The sequence below is a fragment of the Lutra lutra genome, chromosome 12 (genome assembly GCF_902655055.1).
Source record: "Lutra lutra chromosome 12, mLutLut1.2, whole genome shotgun sequence".
Lineage (NCBI taxonomy): Eukaryota > Metazoa > Chordata > Mammalia > Carnivora > Mustelidae > Lutra > Lutra lutra.
The window spans coordinates 39,839,552-39,854,475 of NC_062289.1; the positions used below are offsets into that span (position 1 = coordinate 39,839,552).

The following is a 14,924-nucleotide window of genomic DNA, read 5'->3' on the forward strand; positions in this document are numbered from 1 at the left end:
TATCATAATTAAATTAAAATGTACAATCACCCAGTGACTTACCACCATATTCAGAATAAAATCCACACTTCTTGCGGAGCGGCATTCCAGACTCTATAATCCATTCTCTTACCCCCTCGTGTCACTTGTACACTCATTCCGCTCTCCTGTGGCCTCAGGCTATTTTTAGATCTTTGGTCACTCATTCTCAGGATAGGGTCTTTGAAATTTTCAATCTTTCCACATTTCCTCCCAAATTTCCTATAGCTTTCTCCTTCTTCCCATGTAACAATCACATTAAAAGTTCCGTCCTAAGAACAGCCTTCTGAGAGCTCCTAATCTGAAAGTGTCTCTTGACCACTCATTCTCATGTCCCCGTATTTTATTTTCTTCATAGCACTTAACATTCTGATATTTTTTTCTATGTCCATTTGCTCGTGACCATTTCTGCTGACTGAATGTAAGCTCAATAAGGGTGAGGAAGGAACTTACCCTCTTTTTCACAACCACAAGTCTAGGACCCAGAAAAGTACCTGACAAGTATTTTTTTGATTACTAGATGATTGTTCCTGGTGGGGTATCTAACAAAATATTTGTGCATACCCACTGGAACAACTATTTCTACTTCTGGGAATTTGTGAGAAAGTAATCTGAAAAGGTCTTCAGAGATATACATGTAATGATGTTGGCTATAGCACTGTTATAAAAAGGAAAAATGTCAGCATATTCAATATACAGTAATATGGAATTGTTTGAGTATATAAAAGAATTGGTATACAGTAGGGTATTATACAGTCTTTAAAAGGAATAATATAACTAACATGGAACATATTTAATTAAAATATCAGGTTATAACTCAACATGTACTGTATGATGCCTCTCTTGTATTCTAATACATATTAGATTTTATTATATTTATTTCTATTGATCCATCTGGAAAGATATAGTCCAAAAGTTAACTGTATTAAGGCTGTGGATGTTTTTCAATCTTCTTCATCCTTTGTTTATTTTATTTTTGTGATGAGCATTTATTATTTCATGATATAAAAATTAAATCTTTTTATGTTACAAAATAAAAATTAATAAAACCCTTGAAAAAAGTGTGAAACAAAGTAACTACCATGAGATTTTGAAAAATGGAGAACACTCAGAAGAAAAATCTAGAAAAATCGAGATCAGATAAAATTCCAAATAGTCTCAGCTTCTATTGTGAATTCTTTTTACTATAGTTCATTTGCTTTGCTTACTTCAAATAGATATAATTCTCATTACAAATTTGGGTTCAGTTATTGTCATAAGGGTTTATAATCTTCACAGTCTGAAGTAATTACACCCTAATAGAAATTATTCTATCTTTATTCAAGGATAATGGACCCTACATGACAATTTGGATCAACGCTGAAAGAAAGAATAGGGAAAATGCCACAGCATCCCTTAAAATATATATTTATAAATTTAAAATTATTTTATTTGTCTATGGTGATACTGCACATACACTTAAGAAAAAAATAAACATTTTAATCTTTGTATAGCTAGAGACACCTGAAATGAATACAAATTCGAGTATGATCTCTGTCTCTGATAAGACCCTGGGAAAGTCACCCAGACAGTCTGTTTCCTCCAGCTCTCTTTCTTCTTTCACTGTATAGAGGTACTGTGAAGATTATGTGGGAGGATGTATGTGACAGCTTTATATAGGGACCCTCGCATAGTATAGCCTCCTAAATATTTGATGGCTGCTTACATATTTTAGCCCATATATGGGCTAAATAATTCTCATCATTTTACAATTTCTTTATGGGTACCATCTTCAGTTTCTTTTATTGCCAGAAACACTTTTGAGGGGAATATCCTCATATTTTCTCTAAATTATTTATGTTTACTTGCTATTTAACCATGTTTTAAAAGTATAGCTCGAATCCTCTAATTACAAAAATAATGCATACACAAGGCAGAACATTTTAAAAACACAAAAATGACCACATTTTACCCTTGAATCTTTTAAAAGATATGGTATTAGTGACTAAAACTGGAAACAAGTATTTTGATGGTGATTAACTACAACAAAGAAAAAGCAAAATGATTTTTTTAAGTCCTTGAATGTCTCACCTCTTCTAATTTTCCTGTAGAGCGTTGGCAGTTTTCACAATACCATCACATTACTGATTAATATTCTAAAAAGACAGATTCCTTCCATATATCTGTGTTTTGTGTTTATATTATCCCATCCTTTCAATTTTATGCCCTACTTATACTGACGGAGTAAGTTTATAATTACCTACAGAGTTGATAAACACACTCTAAGTTATTTAATGCAGGTCATCTAATAGCAGTTGGCTAGATGGTCCCCGGAACCAGGTCTCGGGAGCTACATCCAAATATTAATGCAACTTGAAGTGGAAACTTGTATTATTTTTTAATTGAACATTCAAGCATGTTATGCGTTCACCTATCTAAAAATAATGTGATTAAAGTCATATTTTCCCATGTTTGTCAATGAAAATGTGACAAAGAGCAGATTCTAAGACCTCCTGAAAATAAGATGGATTCTCACTATCATTTTTTCTTGTCTCTGTGGGTTGTGGTGCTATCATGGAACAAGATTAAATGGCTCTGGCATGATTTGCTATTCAGAAAACCTTGGTGTTTCATGGAATCCACACTTTTCCAGATGTTTAAAAATTGATTATTGCCTCTAGTATCTTCCCAGGTAATTTTTTTTTCTTTTACCTTTTTACCAATTTACCAATTGATTTTACCAATCAATTACCTTTTTATCAATTATTTTACCTTTTTAAAGATACATAAATATTTTGCTAGAATATAGTACTCCACAATCCCCTACCTATAAGTTTCTAAAAATTTTACATTTTGGCCAAGCTTATAATCATTCTGGACTATGATTACAAATTTTATACACATCCTTCTCATTGAACACTATACCAAATCCTTGTTTAAGCATCCGTTTCTTTCCTTAATAAACATTCAGATTCTTAATGCTTACAGTTTTAACATGGTCTTTTTCTCACCAATTTTTTCCTTTCTTCCATTCCCCCTTCTTTTTCTCCTCTCCTTCCTTTTTTCTTTCATAATTACTTAATACATTTTTACTACCCAAAATGAACAATGATAGTAAAAATCAACTTTCTTTTTGATGTTAAAAAAATATCCTGATTGGGTTGCTGGGGGGTGGGGAGTAGGGATAGGGTGGTTGGGTTCTGGACATTGGGGAGGGTATGTGACATGGTGAGTGCTGTGAAATGTGTAAGCCTGACCATTCACAGACTTGTACCCCTGGGGCAAATAATATGTTATATGTTAATAAAAATAATTAATTCAAAAAATCCTAATTAATATTTTCTTTGTCTTCAATTATCTTTTTCAACCCTGTGCTAAGATTTGGGCATGATCTTAGTAGCTCTCCAACTTCAAATAATAATCCCTAGGAACTCAGGCACACTGAACAACGTTAAGAAACTACTGTTCTAAAACAAGAACAAAAACAAAATCTAAATTATTAGGTGAGTCTCAAAAGACTAGGATTGTTTCTTAGAATGATCTAAAACAAAAAGATAGTAACTAGGAATGAAAACAATCATATGCTAGTGAAGAAGTTGTAGGTTGGTAATTGCTTTCCTTCAAAAGTCTCTACCTTTCAAAAGTGGGTAGTTAGAACATGTGTTTTATTCGTTATTTTAATAATTTATATTACTCAGCCTTCAAAAAAATGAAATCTTGCCATTTACAATGACGTGGATGGAATTAGAAGGTATCATGCTAAGCAAAATGAGTCAGAGAAAGACAATTAAATGATTTTGCTCATAAGTGAAATTTAAGAAACAAAACAGGAGCATAGAGGAAGAAAGGAAAAAATAAAACAACATGAAATCAGAGAGGGAGACAAACCATATGAGACTCTTAACTATAGGAAACAAACTGAGAGTTGCTGGAGGAGAGGAGTGTGTGGGGATGGGTTATCTGCGTGATGGGCATTAAGGAGGTCACGTGATGTAATGAGCACTGGGTCTTATATACCAAGTGATGAATCACTGACCTCTACCTCTGAAACTAATAATACACTGTATGTTAGTTAATCGAATGCAAATAAAATTAAATTTAAAAAAATTAAAAAGTAAATTTTTTTAAAATTTCATAAAAGAGAAGGAAAATTTTTGTTTATTTTTATTTTGTATAGAACAAGTCTAGCTAAATAACATGATTTTCAGGGGAAAAAAGTTCTTCTATAGAATAACAAGATGCACTACATCAATGGATGTATGTATACCTGACTGAAATGAAGTTTCACAAAATAATTCCTTTTATCTTAATAATAGCTTTATTGAGATATTCACCTGTCATAAAATCCACCCTTTTAAAGTGCATGCAGAGGGTTTTTGTGTATTCACAGAGTTTTATAACTATCACCACTATCTAATTTTTATCACCCCTAAAGAAACCATGTAGTCATTAAAACTGGCCCCTGCCCCTTGCAATCTTCAATCTAATTTCTCTCTCTATAGATTTCCCTATTCTGGACATTTCATTTACTTTTTTTTTTTAAGATTTTATTTATTTATTTCACAGAGAGAGATCACAAGTAGGCAGAGAGGCAGGCAGAGAGAGAGATAGAGGAGGAAGCAGGTTTTCCGCTGAGCAGAGAGCCCGATGTGGAACTTGATCCCAGGACCCTGAGATCATGACCTGAGCCGAAGGCAGAGGCTTAACCCACTGAGCCACCCAGGTGCCCCTGGACATTTCATTTAAATGAAATCATATAATATATGGTTTTTTGCAACTAGCTTCTTTGATTTAGCATAATGTTTTCAATGTTCATCCATGTCGTATCCTGTTTTTCCACTTCATACCTCTTCTTACTGAATTATATTCTATTATATGGATAGGTCACATTTTGTTTAAGTCACCAGTGGATGGACATTTAGATTGTTTCCACTTATCAGCCCTTCTGCATAACACTGCTGTCCACATTCATGCTGAGGTATGTTTTCATTTCTGCGGGATAGATAGCAAGGCGTGGAAATTGACAAAATGATTCTTTACAATATTGTGTACAGTTCACGATTTTTGGTGTGACTTTTCTGTTCTCTTCTTTGGTTTGCAGTTTCATTTTTAAATGGTAGTTATGCTCCTCTAAATTGGTATTACTCGAAATGATTTGCAACCCCATAGTTTGAAAAACCCAGGGCTGGATGATTCATCAGGGTCTTTCCAGATTTGACACTATAGTGCATTATGTGGCATTATTGTTCTAGGTGCTTCATAAACAGCTTTTCATTTAGTGTTTATAAGAACCTTTTGAAGCAGGCATAAATAGCCCCATTTTATGTAGATATAAGCTGGGAATCAAATAACTTAAAAAACCTTGCCTTTAAGGCCCATGCTGTATACTTTATTAAAATAAGGTCCAGCTACATTCAATTGGTCCTTTCAATCTTACTAAGTCTTCTCATGGTCTCTCAAGTAAGTCATTTGAATATCCTTGGCTCCTGACTTTCACTTCAGGTCAAAATGAGAAATGTATTTTAGCCTGCTTGCTTATTTGTTTATTTTTTTACTCTAAAGTTTACATTTTTTTTCTGTCTACACTGTTAATATATGCTTATTACAGAAAATATGAAAAATAATGAAAGCCAAAAAAAAAAAAAAAAAACCCAACCCATAAACAAAAACCCCATGACTTTCTAAATACCTATAATCCCAGCATGGAAGAAAACGTTTTTGTTTTACTATTTGGACACTTGCAGTCTGTCTTTTCACAAAACTGGACTCTTCTTGCCAGTAATGTTCTACAGATTGAAAAAGTATTCATAATACATGATTACATATATTTGCTTTTTAATTTATCCTGAGTCTGCTCTTCATCAGTGATGATTCTCCCTTTGATTACTAAGTTTACAACCTTTAATGCTTATTGACTCTCTTATTTCCTATCCCAGGTTAGAATGAAATTAGATTTCCCAACTTCTTAGTACTGGGAGTTTCTGGATCTGTGCCAGTTTCCTCCCCAGAAAAACTCAAAATTCCGAAATCTTCTCACTTTTAGCCGATTTATTACTTCTCAAAAATCTGTTCTGATTATCTTCCAATTTGGCCTTACTTTCTGGGATTCTTTTTAATTTCAGAGAGGGACTGTAAAAATATTTTTTAACAAGAACAGTTTTATGCCTCAGCTACACTTAGTTACATTTTTTTCACTAGTGCTAGTTGGTAACTGGATAATTTGCCAACCCCAGTTCGTAAGTTTGAAACCACACTTGATAACCATCTCAGAGACAAAATGAGAAAAAGTTTAAATACTGAGACAGCTTGTAGTAATTCCTAAAAGCTAAGAAATCCTTGCATGCATTTTGGATTATAAATTACTGAGAATGGTAATTACTTTTAGCTTGACCTCTTTCCTGGCACACAGGTGATACTCTATAGATCTTTGCTTGATGATTATAAGTGAACCAGCTCCTTCTCATCCCATCTCCCTCCACCTAGATAAAGGCAGAAGCCAGGTAACAGTCAATCACACATAGTAAGTAGCACAGGCATATGTGCCCAAGGAGACAATTTCTTTTTTCCATTTATTTAACAAGCATTCTTGAGTTCTTGTGGCAAACCTATCTCTATAATATGTGCTCAAAAATTGGTGGTAGGAGGAATTCAACATAATTAAAAGTCTAAGTCCTTCCCTCATTGAACTTACAGCCTCTTTGTGTAGGCCAAACCTTTTCATGTTAAGCATTCGAGAACACTCGCAAATAAGAAGAAGTGAAAGATAAGACTGGGTTTTTTCCACAAGAAAAATATTCCATGATTGTCGTATTTATTAGATTTGAAGACATAGGTGATGGGAATATTCAGTGCAAAATGGATTCAGCTCAAGATGCTCATCTAAATGGGAAAGGCAGAGTATGTACTAATCCTGGAAAGGGCTGGTTTTTTCACTGGGATATTAAATGTGATAACCACACACAAAGAACAAAGAAGCACCAGATGCCTTGTTCTCCTAATCTGACTCTAAAGGAAACATTATGGTATGATAGTTTAAGTTCTGGAAAATTAGTAGTATATGAAAATTAATAATTTAATTTAAAATCATTTTCACAATGACACCTTAAAGATTTTATATACTAGTTATTTAAATGCCAGTGGGCAAAATATTTTTCTAAAGAAACAAATGTAATCTTGAAACTAAAGGTTGTTTTCTAAATAAGTAAAAAAATTAAATTGTATTTTAAATTATTATATAATTTGAAGTACAAATACTTTTGGAAACATTAAGCATTATTTTACTTTTTTAGCCTGCTTTGACTGTATACATAGGTTGTTTCATTTATGTATTTTTAAATTTTCTTTTTGACTCTTCAAACTCTGAAGACAGAGATCACTTTAACTTGTTTTTTGTCTCTATTTCCTTCTTATGTATTGTCTATAAATGTTAATGGAATGGAAATTCCCCTTTGCATGTTATTTTTATCTCTGAAACTCTTGTTTTGGAGTTATTTACCTTTCTTAAAAGGCATAAGACTGAGTATATTCTTAATTTTTTTTCACAAAGAAGGAATATAGTTTTAATTACAAAATATTACCTATATTAGTCTATTATTTCAGTCTCTCTCTTTGAGTATAGAGCCCTCAGCCATTTGAATCCGTATAATAAGTGTGTCCCATAAAAGAAATAATAAGTGCTTCTTATTATTATCTAGGAAACATCAGACCTTTCCACAGGTTACAGGGACTGATCTGGGATAATGGAACAAATCCGTCGGGAAAACCATCTCAGTATGTGGACTATGTGAATGGATTATCTTATGGATTGAAGCCTGTGATTTTCAGGCTGATGTCCAGACACCAGATGGCTTTAAAATCCTTTCATCCAGAACACTAGCAGCCTGCTTTAGTCACATTGCTCTTGCTAATATTTGTAGAGCATCTATGTGGTCCCCAGTGCATGCACTTATTATTCTATTAGGCAGACATTATTCCTTTTGAAGCTAGATCACATGACTCCTGGGCTAAGTTGACATTAATCACTATTTGTCCGGCCTTAGGCTATAAAGTTCCTAAATATACATCTAGGAGAGGACTTTTCAATAGTCTGTTCATAAAGATGAAACAAACAAAAAAAAAGGTTTACCACTATCACCATGTGACAATTTTTAAAAAATTGAGCTGTACTGCACAAATACATGTCAATAACAGGCAATTCTAGTTGCTAAGAAGTCAGAAGATCCTGCTTCCTAAAGATCAACGAAACTAGTTTGTGAGGAGCCAGCATAAAAGCTTCCTGGTCTTTTTCAAAACCACACAGGCTAAGTTGGGATAGTAAAAAATGGTTTTATGGAAGCTATTCATTTCAAGAATTCCAATATACCTTGAACACTGCACATGTGTTTTTACCCTCCTTTGGGCTTTTGTTTCCTCTTAATATATACAAACAAGAATTTCCCATCCAACCCCTATAGGGTTGGACTCTGCTTCTCTTTTGAATAACAATCATATAAAGTGTAGAAATAATAAAAAGAGTCTCTCTTTACTTGTTTAATCAGCTTTGGTTGCAAACTTTCTGCAGTAAAAAAAATCATTATCATATAACTTAAATTTGTAATCTTGTTACCCTCTTATGTACTAGAGTTCTGAATTTACCTAAGTTGACAAAGAAATGAAATTTTGCAGCTTTTGTCTGATATGCATGCTGTTTATGATCTTAGGGATTATATTCATTTTCAGCATTAAATTCATAGAATAAGCAAAATGTCAAACTTTGTTTACTAATTTTATACTTATCTGTTCCTTTAATATCCTGTCTTGGTTCTCTAGTTATAACATAGATGAACCTAAAGTTTGCTAGAAACATTTGCCATTAGCTTCTTCTAAAAAAAAAAAAAAATTAAATTTGAGGATAATCCTACCTCCAGAGCTTATTCTGTTCCTGGCCATTGACTGTGACAGTGGAAGGCTCATCTGAAAGCACCGGAGCATCCCATCTAAAAGCATAAAACATATTACATTTCATGAAAAAGCTAATTCAGATTGTTTAATTCTGGTAATATTGCCTCTGTCACCTTCAAAATCAAAATGTTCTTTCCTGTTATTATAAGGAAAACAACCAAATTGCTAAAAAACCCATTTGAATACACAGCTGCCTTATGTTGCATACTAATTTGATTAAAAACGCTCGCGCCTCACCAGCATTTTTACATAAAGCACATTGGTGAATTCAACAAAGACTATTTTAAAAATATATGTGAAGCAGTGTTGATGACCAGGGTCTGCAGTAGTGACCACTGGCCCCCCTGGACTGAGCAAAAATCTTTCTGGCTGTCTTGGAAGGCATGAAACAATTGTCGAGCTATATTTGTTTGCTCACTGCTTTGGGCACTGAGCCAACCTCATTGCAAATAACTGCATTAGTCAAGTGTATCCAAATTATTACAACACAGCGTCCATCCCAGTTATTGCTGTTGAAGCATTTTCGGAATCTTCATGTCACTCGAAAACATTTATTTGAAGGGTGAGCATCACATAAATTCAGGTCCACTTGGATTTTTAGAAAAGTGGCAAGACTACTTTCACAACTGGCTTTATTTCTCCTACAATTCCTTTTTTTCTCTACAAGAAGGAGTTTTTGAAGGGCTTATTGTTAGGATCTCATTAAGTCAGAAGAATTTCCAAACCTCATCAGGGTATTTTCTCATTTTGTATTTTTTTCTTTTATTTCTTCATTTCTTTCTTGGGATGATTTTTATCCAGTGTTAATATTTATCCATATATTAACTGACTTTAACTTTGTTTCTAATAATGAATGTGAGGGTTGAAAGCATTGGTAATTGGTGTAAGCCAAGCTATCTGAAGCTTATGCAATTAAATAGACTGAGATTTTAGAAATCTTATTCCATATCCTACAGGTGAGCCACAAACAAAGTCTGCATACAGAAAGGAAAATTCCAGGTCTTTCTTGATGACCACACTGGCGAATTCATATATCAATGAATATATTTTCCAAATGCCTTATTAGTCTCTAACAATAAGTTATGCTATTTCAAAAGACACATTAGCTCCTTAACTCACGGGATTGCTAAATACATATCATGAAAATTTATCTGACATAAACCGTGTTCACTGTTCAGGCTTCCAAGATAATTCCACACTGTGTAATGTTTGGGTTTGGTTTTGGGTTTGACCATGACTTGTATTTTCCTACTCATTCTCTTCATATTATCTGGAGAGCCATTTTACTCCTACAGATAATCCAGGCTACTGGGTGCCACAATGGCTTCTTAGGATCTTGGATTAACAATTTCATTATCTGTGATATGAAAATAATGATTGCTGTCATTTTTATTTCAAGATTATTCACAAGACTAAAATAAATACTAAAAAGTACTTATAAGCTATCTCAAATTAAAAAAATTTTATTACAAATTTAATGTTCAGTATCATATTGCCATTTGACCTTTCAAGCACACCTTGGAAAATATAACAAACTTAAAGGAAAATGAACCCAGCTATATATGTTTGAAAAATTGTAATGAATAAAATATTTCTGTTTCTATCCAGGTTTTAGTTCATTAAAAGCTATTTGATATGAAGTATGAATAAACAAACACAAAATATAATCTTAATTTTATTCTTACAGTATATTAAAAAGTCCTCCAGGAAAATAATTCTACTGGGAATGAACAGAATTAGGAGCTCTCTGATTCTTCTCTAACAAATTCTTTAGTAAAGACTGTGTTGCACCTATATTTAAGGTAAAATAATAAACTTGTTTCTTGGGATGCCTGGGTGGCTCAGTCGGTTAAGCTTCTGCCTTCCACTCAGGTCACATTCCCAGGGTCCTAGGATCCAGTCCTACCTACACTGTGCTCCTTGCTTAGCAGGGAGCCTGCTTCTCCCTCTGCCTGCCACTCCTACTGCTTGTGCTCTCTCTCTCTGACAAATAAATAAATAAAATCTTTTAAAAATAAACTAAAGAAATATAAATTTGTCTCTCAACAGCATTTATCAAGCATTCCCCCTGTCAAGTATTCTGAGATTTACAGAACCTTTAAGAATAAGTGCTCAAAGAGGGCACCTGGGTGGCTCAGTTGGTTAAGTGTCTGCCTTCAGCTCAAGTCATGATCTGGAGTCCTGGGATGGAGCCCCATGCATCAGGCTCCCTGCTCAATGGAGTGTCTGCTTCTCCGTCTCCTGCTAACCTCCCTTCACTCATAATTTTTCTCTTTCTCTCTCTCAAATAAATATAATCTTAAAAACAGTAAGTGTCAAACAATTGGGAGATGATTAAATAAATATAAAAACAACTGTTTTAAACTATAAATTCTGGGGCACCTGGTGGCTTAGTTAAGCATCTGCCTTCAGCTCAGCTCATGATCCCAGGGTTCTGGGATCCAGTTCCATATCTGGTTCCCTGCTCATCAGAGAGTCTGCTTCTCCCTCTGCCTCTGCCCATCCCCCTGTTCATGCTCTCACTCTCTCTCTATCAAATAAATAGAGAAAATCTTTAAAAAAATAAATTAATAAAATAAACTATAAATTCTAAGTTAGCAAATGCCATGGAAATTACCTTGATATGATGTAAAGTGATAGAAGTCTGTCTACAACATAAAAGTATGATAGTAACTGGGTTAACTTATATGGATATATAATTATACACTAATTTTAAGTTATATTAAATCAACTACATATGTGTTTGATGTGTATGTGTATTTGATAGGAAATACAAGAAATTCTGAAGTTAATCACTAAGTTGCAGGATATTAATTTTATTTTTATCTTTATAATCTCATATTTTCTAAATATTGTTTCTTAATTTTGTATGATATCAGAAGTTTATAAACCATCATTTTTTTAAAAAATCTTAGGTTATGAGAGAAATTAATACACTATTAATTTCAAGTGTATTATCTGATGATAAACCTTGCATTTAATTGGTCCTTCACTTTGTTTTATAGTAAACTACTATTAATTTTGTGGTAAAATATACTTTTTCAAATAATGATTTTCTTGTTAGTTTACTAGAACACAGGTTCACTTACTTAATTTATTTGAACGTCATTCTGGTGATAGTATAGAGATGGAGTAGGAGTCATTTTCTAAGTGGAGTTCAGGAATTCTTACAATATGTTAGGATGCATCCTATGTTGAAGAGACAGTTTTACTAGAGATTATATAAGGGATGGGAAGAACACTTCTGAAATTTTAATATGTTATTTGTAGGCTTCATTCTTTTTCACTACCTATTTTTCTACTCTTTTCCCTTGACAAAATTGAAGCTATCCTTAAATCTTTATTTGGTGGTTTCCCATAAGATACAAATAGACAAAAGTAACACAGTCAGGATATAGGACAAACATTCTCAGAGATTTGTATAAAATGATTTGCTTTAAAGCCTCCAGAATTTTTTTGTGTCGAAAACACCTGTAAATAAAAACACAATTATGAAACAAATAAGCTGGAAAATTGCTATTTGCATCATAAGTATTTTTATACCATGGTTCATTTCATAATTTTGTGAGATTTTTTTCAAGAAATTGCAAAGAAATCATTCTAGTGACAGAGCCTCTGTTCTAGAAACTTCTAGAATATTGTACCACCATACAATGTAATTATCACAAGGTATTATTAGAAAACTGACTCAGAATGTTTGAAGCATAGTATTTTAGTATCCTAGGACTCCCATAACAAAGTACCACAAACTGTACACTTAGCAAAACAAAAATTGTCTTATAGTTCTGGGGAATAGAAATCCAAGATTGGGGTGCCAGCAGAGCCATACTTTCTCTGAAAGCTCTAGAGAAGTGTTTGTCTCAGACCTCTCTTTCAGTGTCTGGTGGCTTCAGGCATTTCTTGGCTTGTAGATGCCCATGTCCATATTGTCTTACCTCCCCGCCTCTTTAAAGGACAGTGCTTGAAAAAAAATAAATAAAGGCCACTGGTTGGATTGGATTGGATTAGATTTTAACTGGATTGCCTTTGTAAAGACTTTGTTTCCAAATAAGGTTATGGTCTAAGGTACTGAGGATAGCACTTCAACCTATCTTGTAAGCAGGACAGAAGTCAACTGTGAACACATGTGATCGACCATTCTTACACACTATAAACTTCAGTTTTGATTTTTTTATGTGCAGAAACGTTAAAGTTACCTTTCAACAAAAAGCTAATTATTAGCTGGCATTTAAGCAAGTGCTTTTCTTGAGGACAAATCCCTTGACTTAGAGGACCCTTGAAGAATTTTAAATACTAAAAAACAGCAAAATCCAGCTCATCACTGGACTTCCCTCTGGAGAGTTAAAGAAAGCTGAGAGTGCACCCAGAGTGCTGCGTTCTTTGCTGCTTAGTCTATAAGTCTGTAGGAAGATTTTGAACTTACAAGGGGACATGAAGATCAAGGCATTTTAGGTTGAAAATACCTCTTTTCATTTCACAGATGAAGAAACACTTGAAGGCCTTGAGCAATATTTGGCCAGAAAAAAAAAAAAAAAAAAAAGAACTTGCTGGCAGATGGATTAAGCAGACAAAATTTCATCCATAAAGAATATTTTATGCCCTAAAATATACAAAATTAGAAGCATCAATTGGGGAGCTGATAGTTTCATACTTAGCAAACATGGCCAGCAAAATACATACATTTCACAGAAATGAAACTTCCAGAATGTAGGCTACCACTTTGTAACATATTGGTTAAAACTGTGAGACACAATGTATGGAAGGAAAAGAATGAACTTAGAGAAAGCAGAACCATTAATATCTGCCCTGGGACATCATAAGCCTGAGGTTTGAATTCACTTTTTCCTTTATTGTACTCTTCGTATTTTTTCTCCTAATTCTGCTCTGATTATTTAGCTGACTGAAGCAACTAAAGTAGAATAAGTTGTGACATCTTTGCTTTTTCAGTTGATCGTTTTAAAGTAACAGAAAGACAGAAGGCACTTTCAGTGTCACTATGCGATGCTTACAAAATATATGTGCTCCTTGGAATTGCCAGAAGTATCTACATACAAAAAGGTAGCACATTCCATTTCTAATACAGTGTTTTTACCATAGATAATAAATGTCAGAGCTGAGTTAAAGTGAAGAATGATTTACTTTAAGAGTTAGTCAAATAGGGGCACCTGGGTGGCTCAGTGGGTTAAAGCCTCTGCCTTCAGCTCAGGTCATGATCTGGGGTCCTGGGATCGAGTCCCACATCGGGCTGTCTGCTCAGCGGGGAGCCTGCTTCCTCCTCTCTCTCTCTGCCTGCCTCTCTGCCTACTTGTGATCTCTGTCAAATAAATAAATAAAAGCTTTAAAAATAAAGAGTTAGTCAAATATTAGTTATATAAGACATTTCTATGTATCTACTTACAGTCTCATCTTTAGTAACAGAAGTTTAAATTATCTTTGAGTATATAAAGTGGCTTTTCAGTTGCACATTGATTGTTTCATTTCTCATTGAATTATGGATTGCAGCATTATGATAAAATTGATAATACTTATTCAATTTTTTCTTCTAAAATATTTTAAATGTTAAATAATATCATTTAGGTTCTGAAATTACTGTATCCTGTTTTGCTTATAGTTAGCTTTGTCTTGTAAAGGTTTTCATTTTTAATAAGTTCATGCTGTACTTATTATATATTAAAACAGTAGGATATGAGAATTTGTCTTTCTCCAGGCCGTCAAAAATGCGTTCAGGCTACTAAGATACCCAGGATTTGAAAACAGTTTTGAAATGCGTGGATCATGGGATTTATGTTTAAGTCAGATAGTACCAAATAGTACTTGCATGTCCCTGGCCAAAGATTTCTGGCTGTGGGGCAAACAAAACTTAAAGTTTTAGACCCAGATACAAGTATAAGATCTTAAAATTAAAAACAGGTCACTTCTTTGACAATCAGCCAGAAATTAAGCCAAATTTAGTTTCTTTCTAATATACACTTATTTCATGTTTGCTA

The 14,924-nt window shown here is 33.6% G+C and overlaps 1 protein-coding gene across 6 annotated transcripts in view; it reads left to right on the plus strand.

Moving 5' to 3' along the window:
- CCDC178 (coiled-coil domain containing 178) overlaps positions 1-14,924 on the plus strand; it is a 445,791-nt gene that overhangs the window by 311,492 nt on the left and 119,375 nt on the right. The window contains exon 20 of one of the 6 annotated variants that reach the window (XM_047698300.1): positions 4,206-4,240. The exons of the other annotated variants lie outside the window; for them this stretch is intronic. Coding sequence (XP_047554256.1) covers positions 4,206-4,226 — 21 coding nt within the window. The 3' untranslated portion in view covers positions 4,227-4,240. Of the gene's footprint in view, positions 1-4,205; positions 4,241-14,924 lie in introns of those variants that run through there. 6 annotated transcript variants of the gene reach the window in all.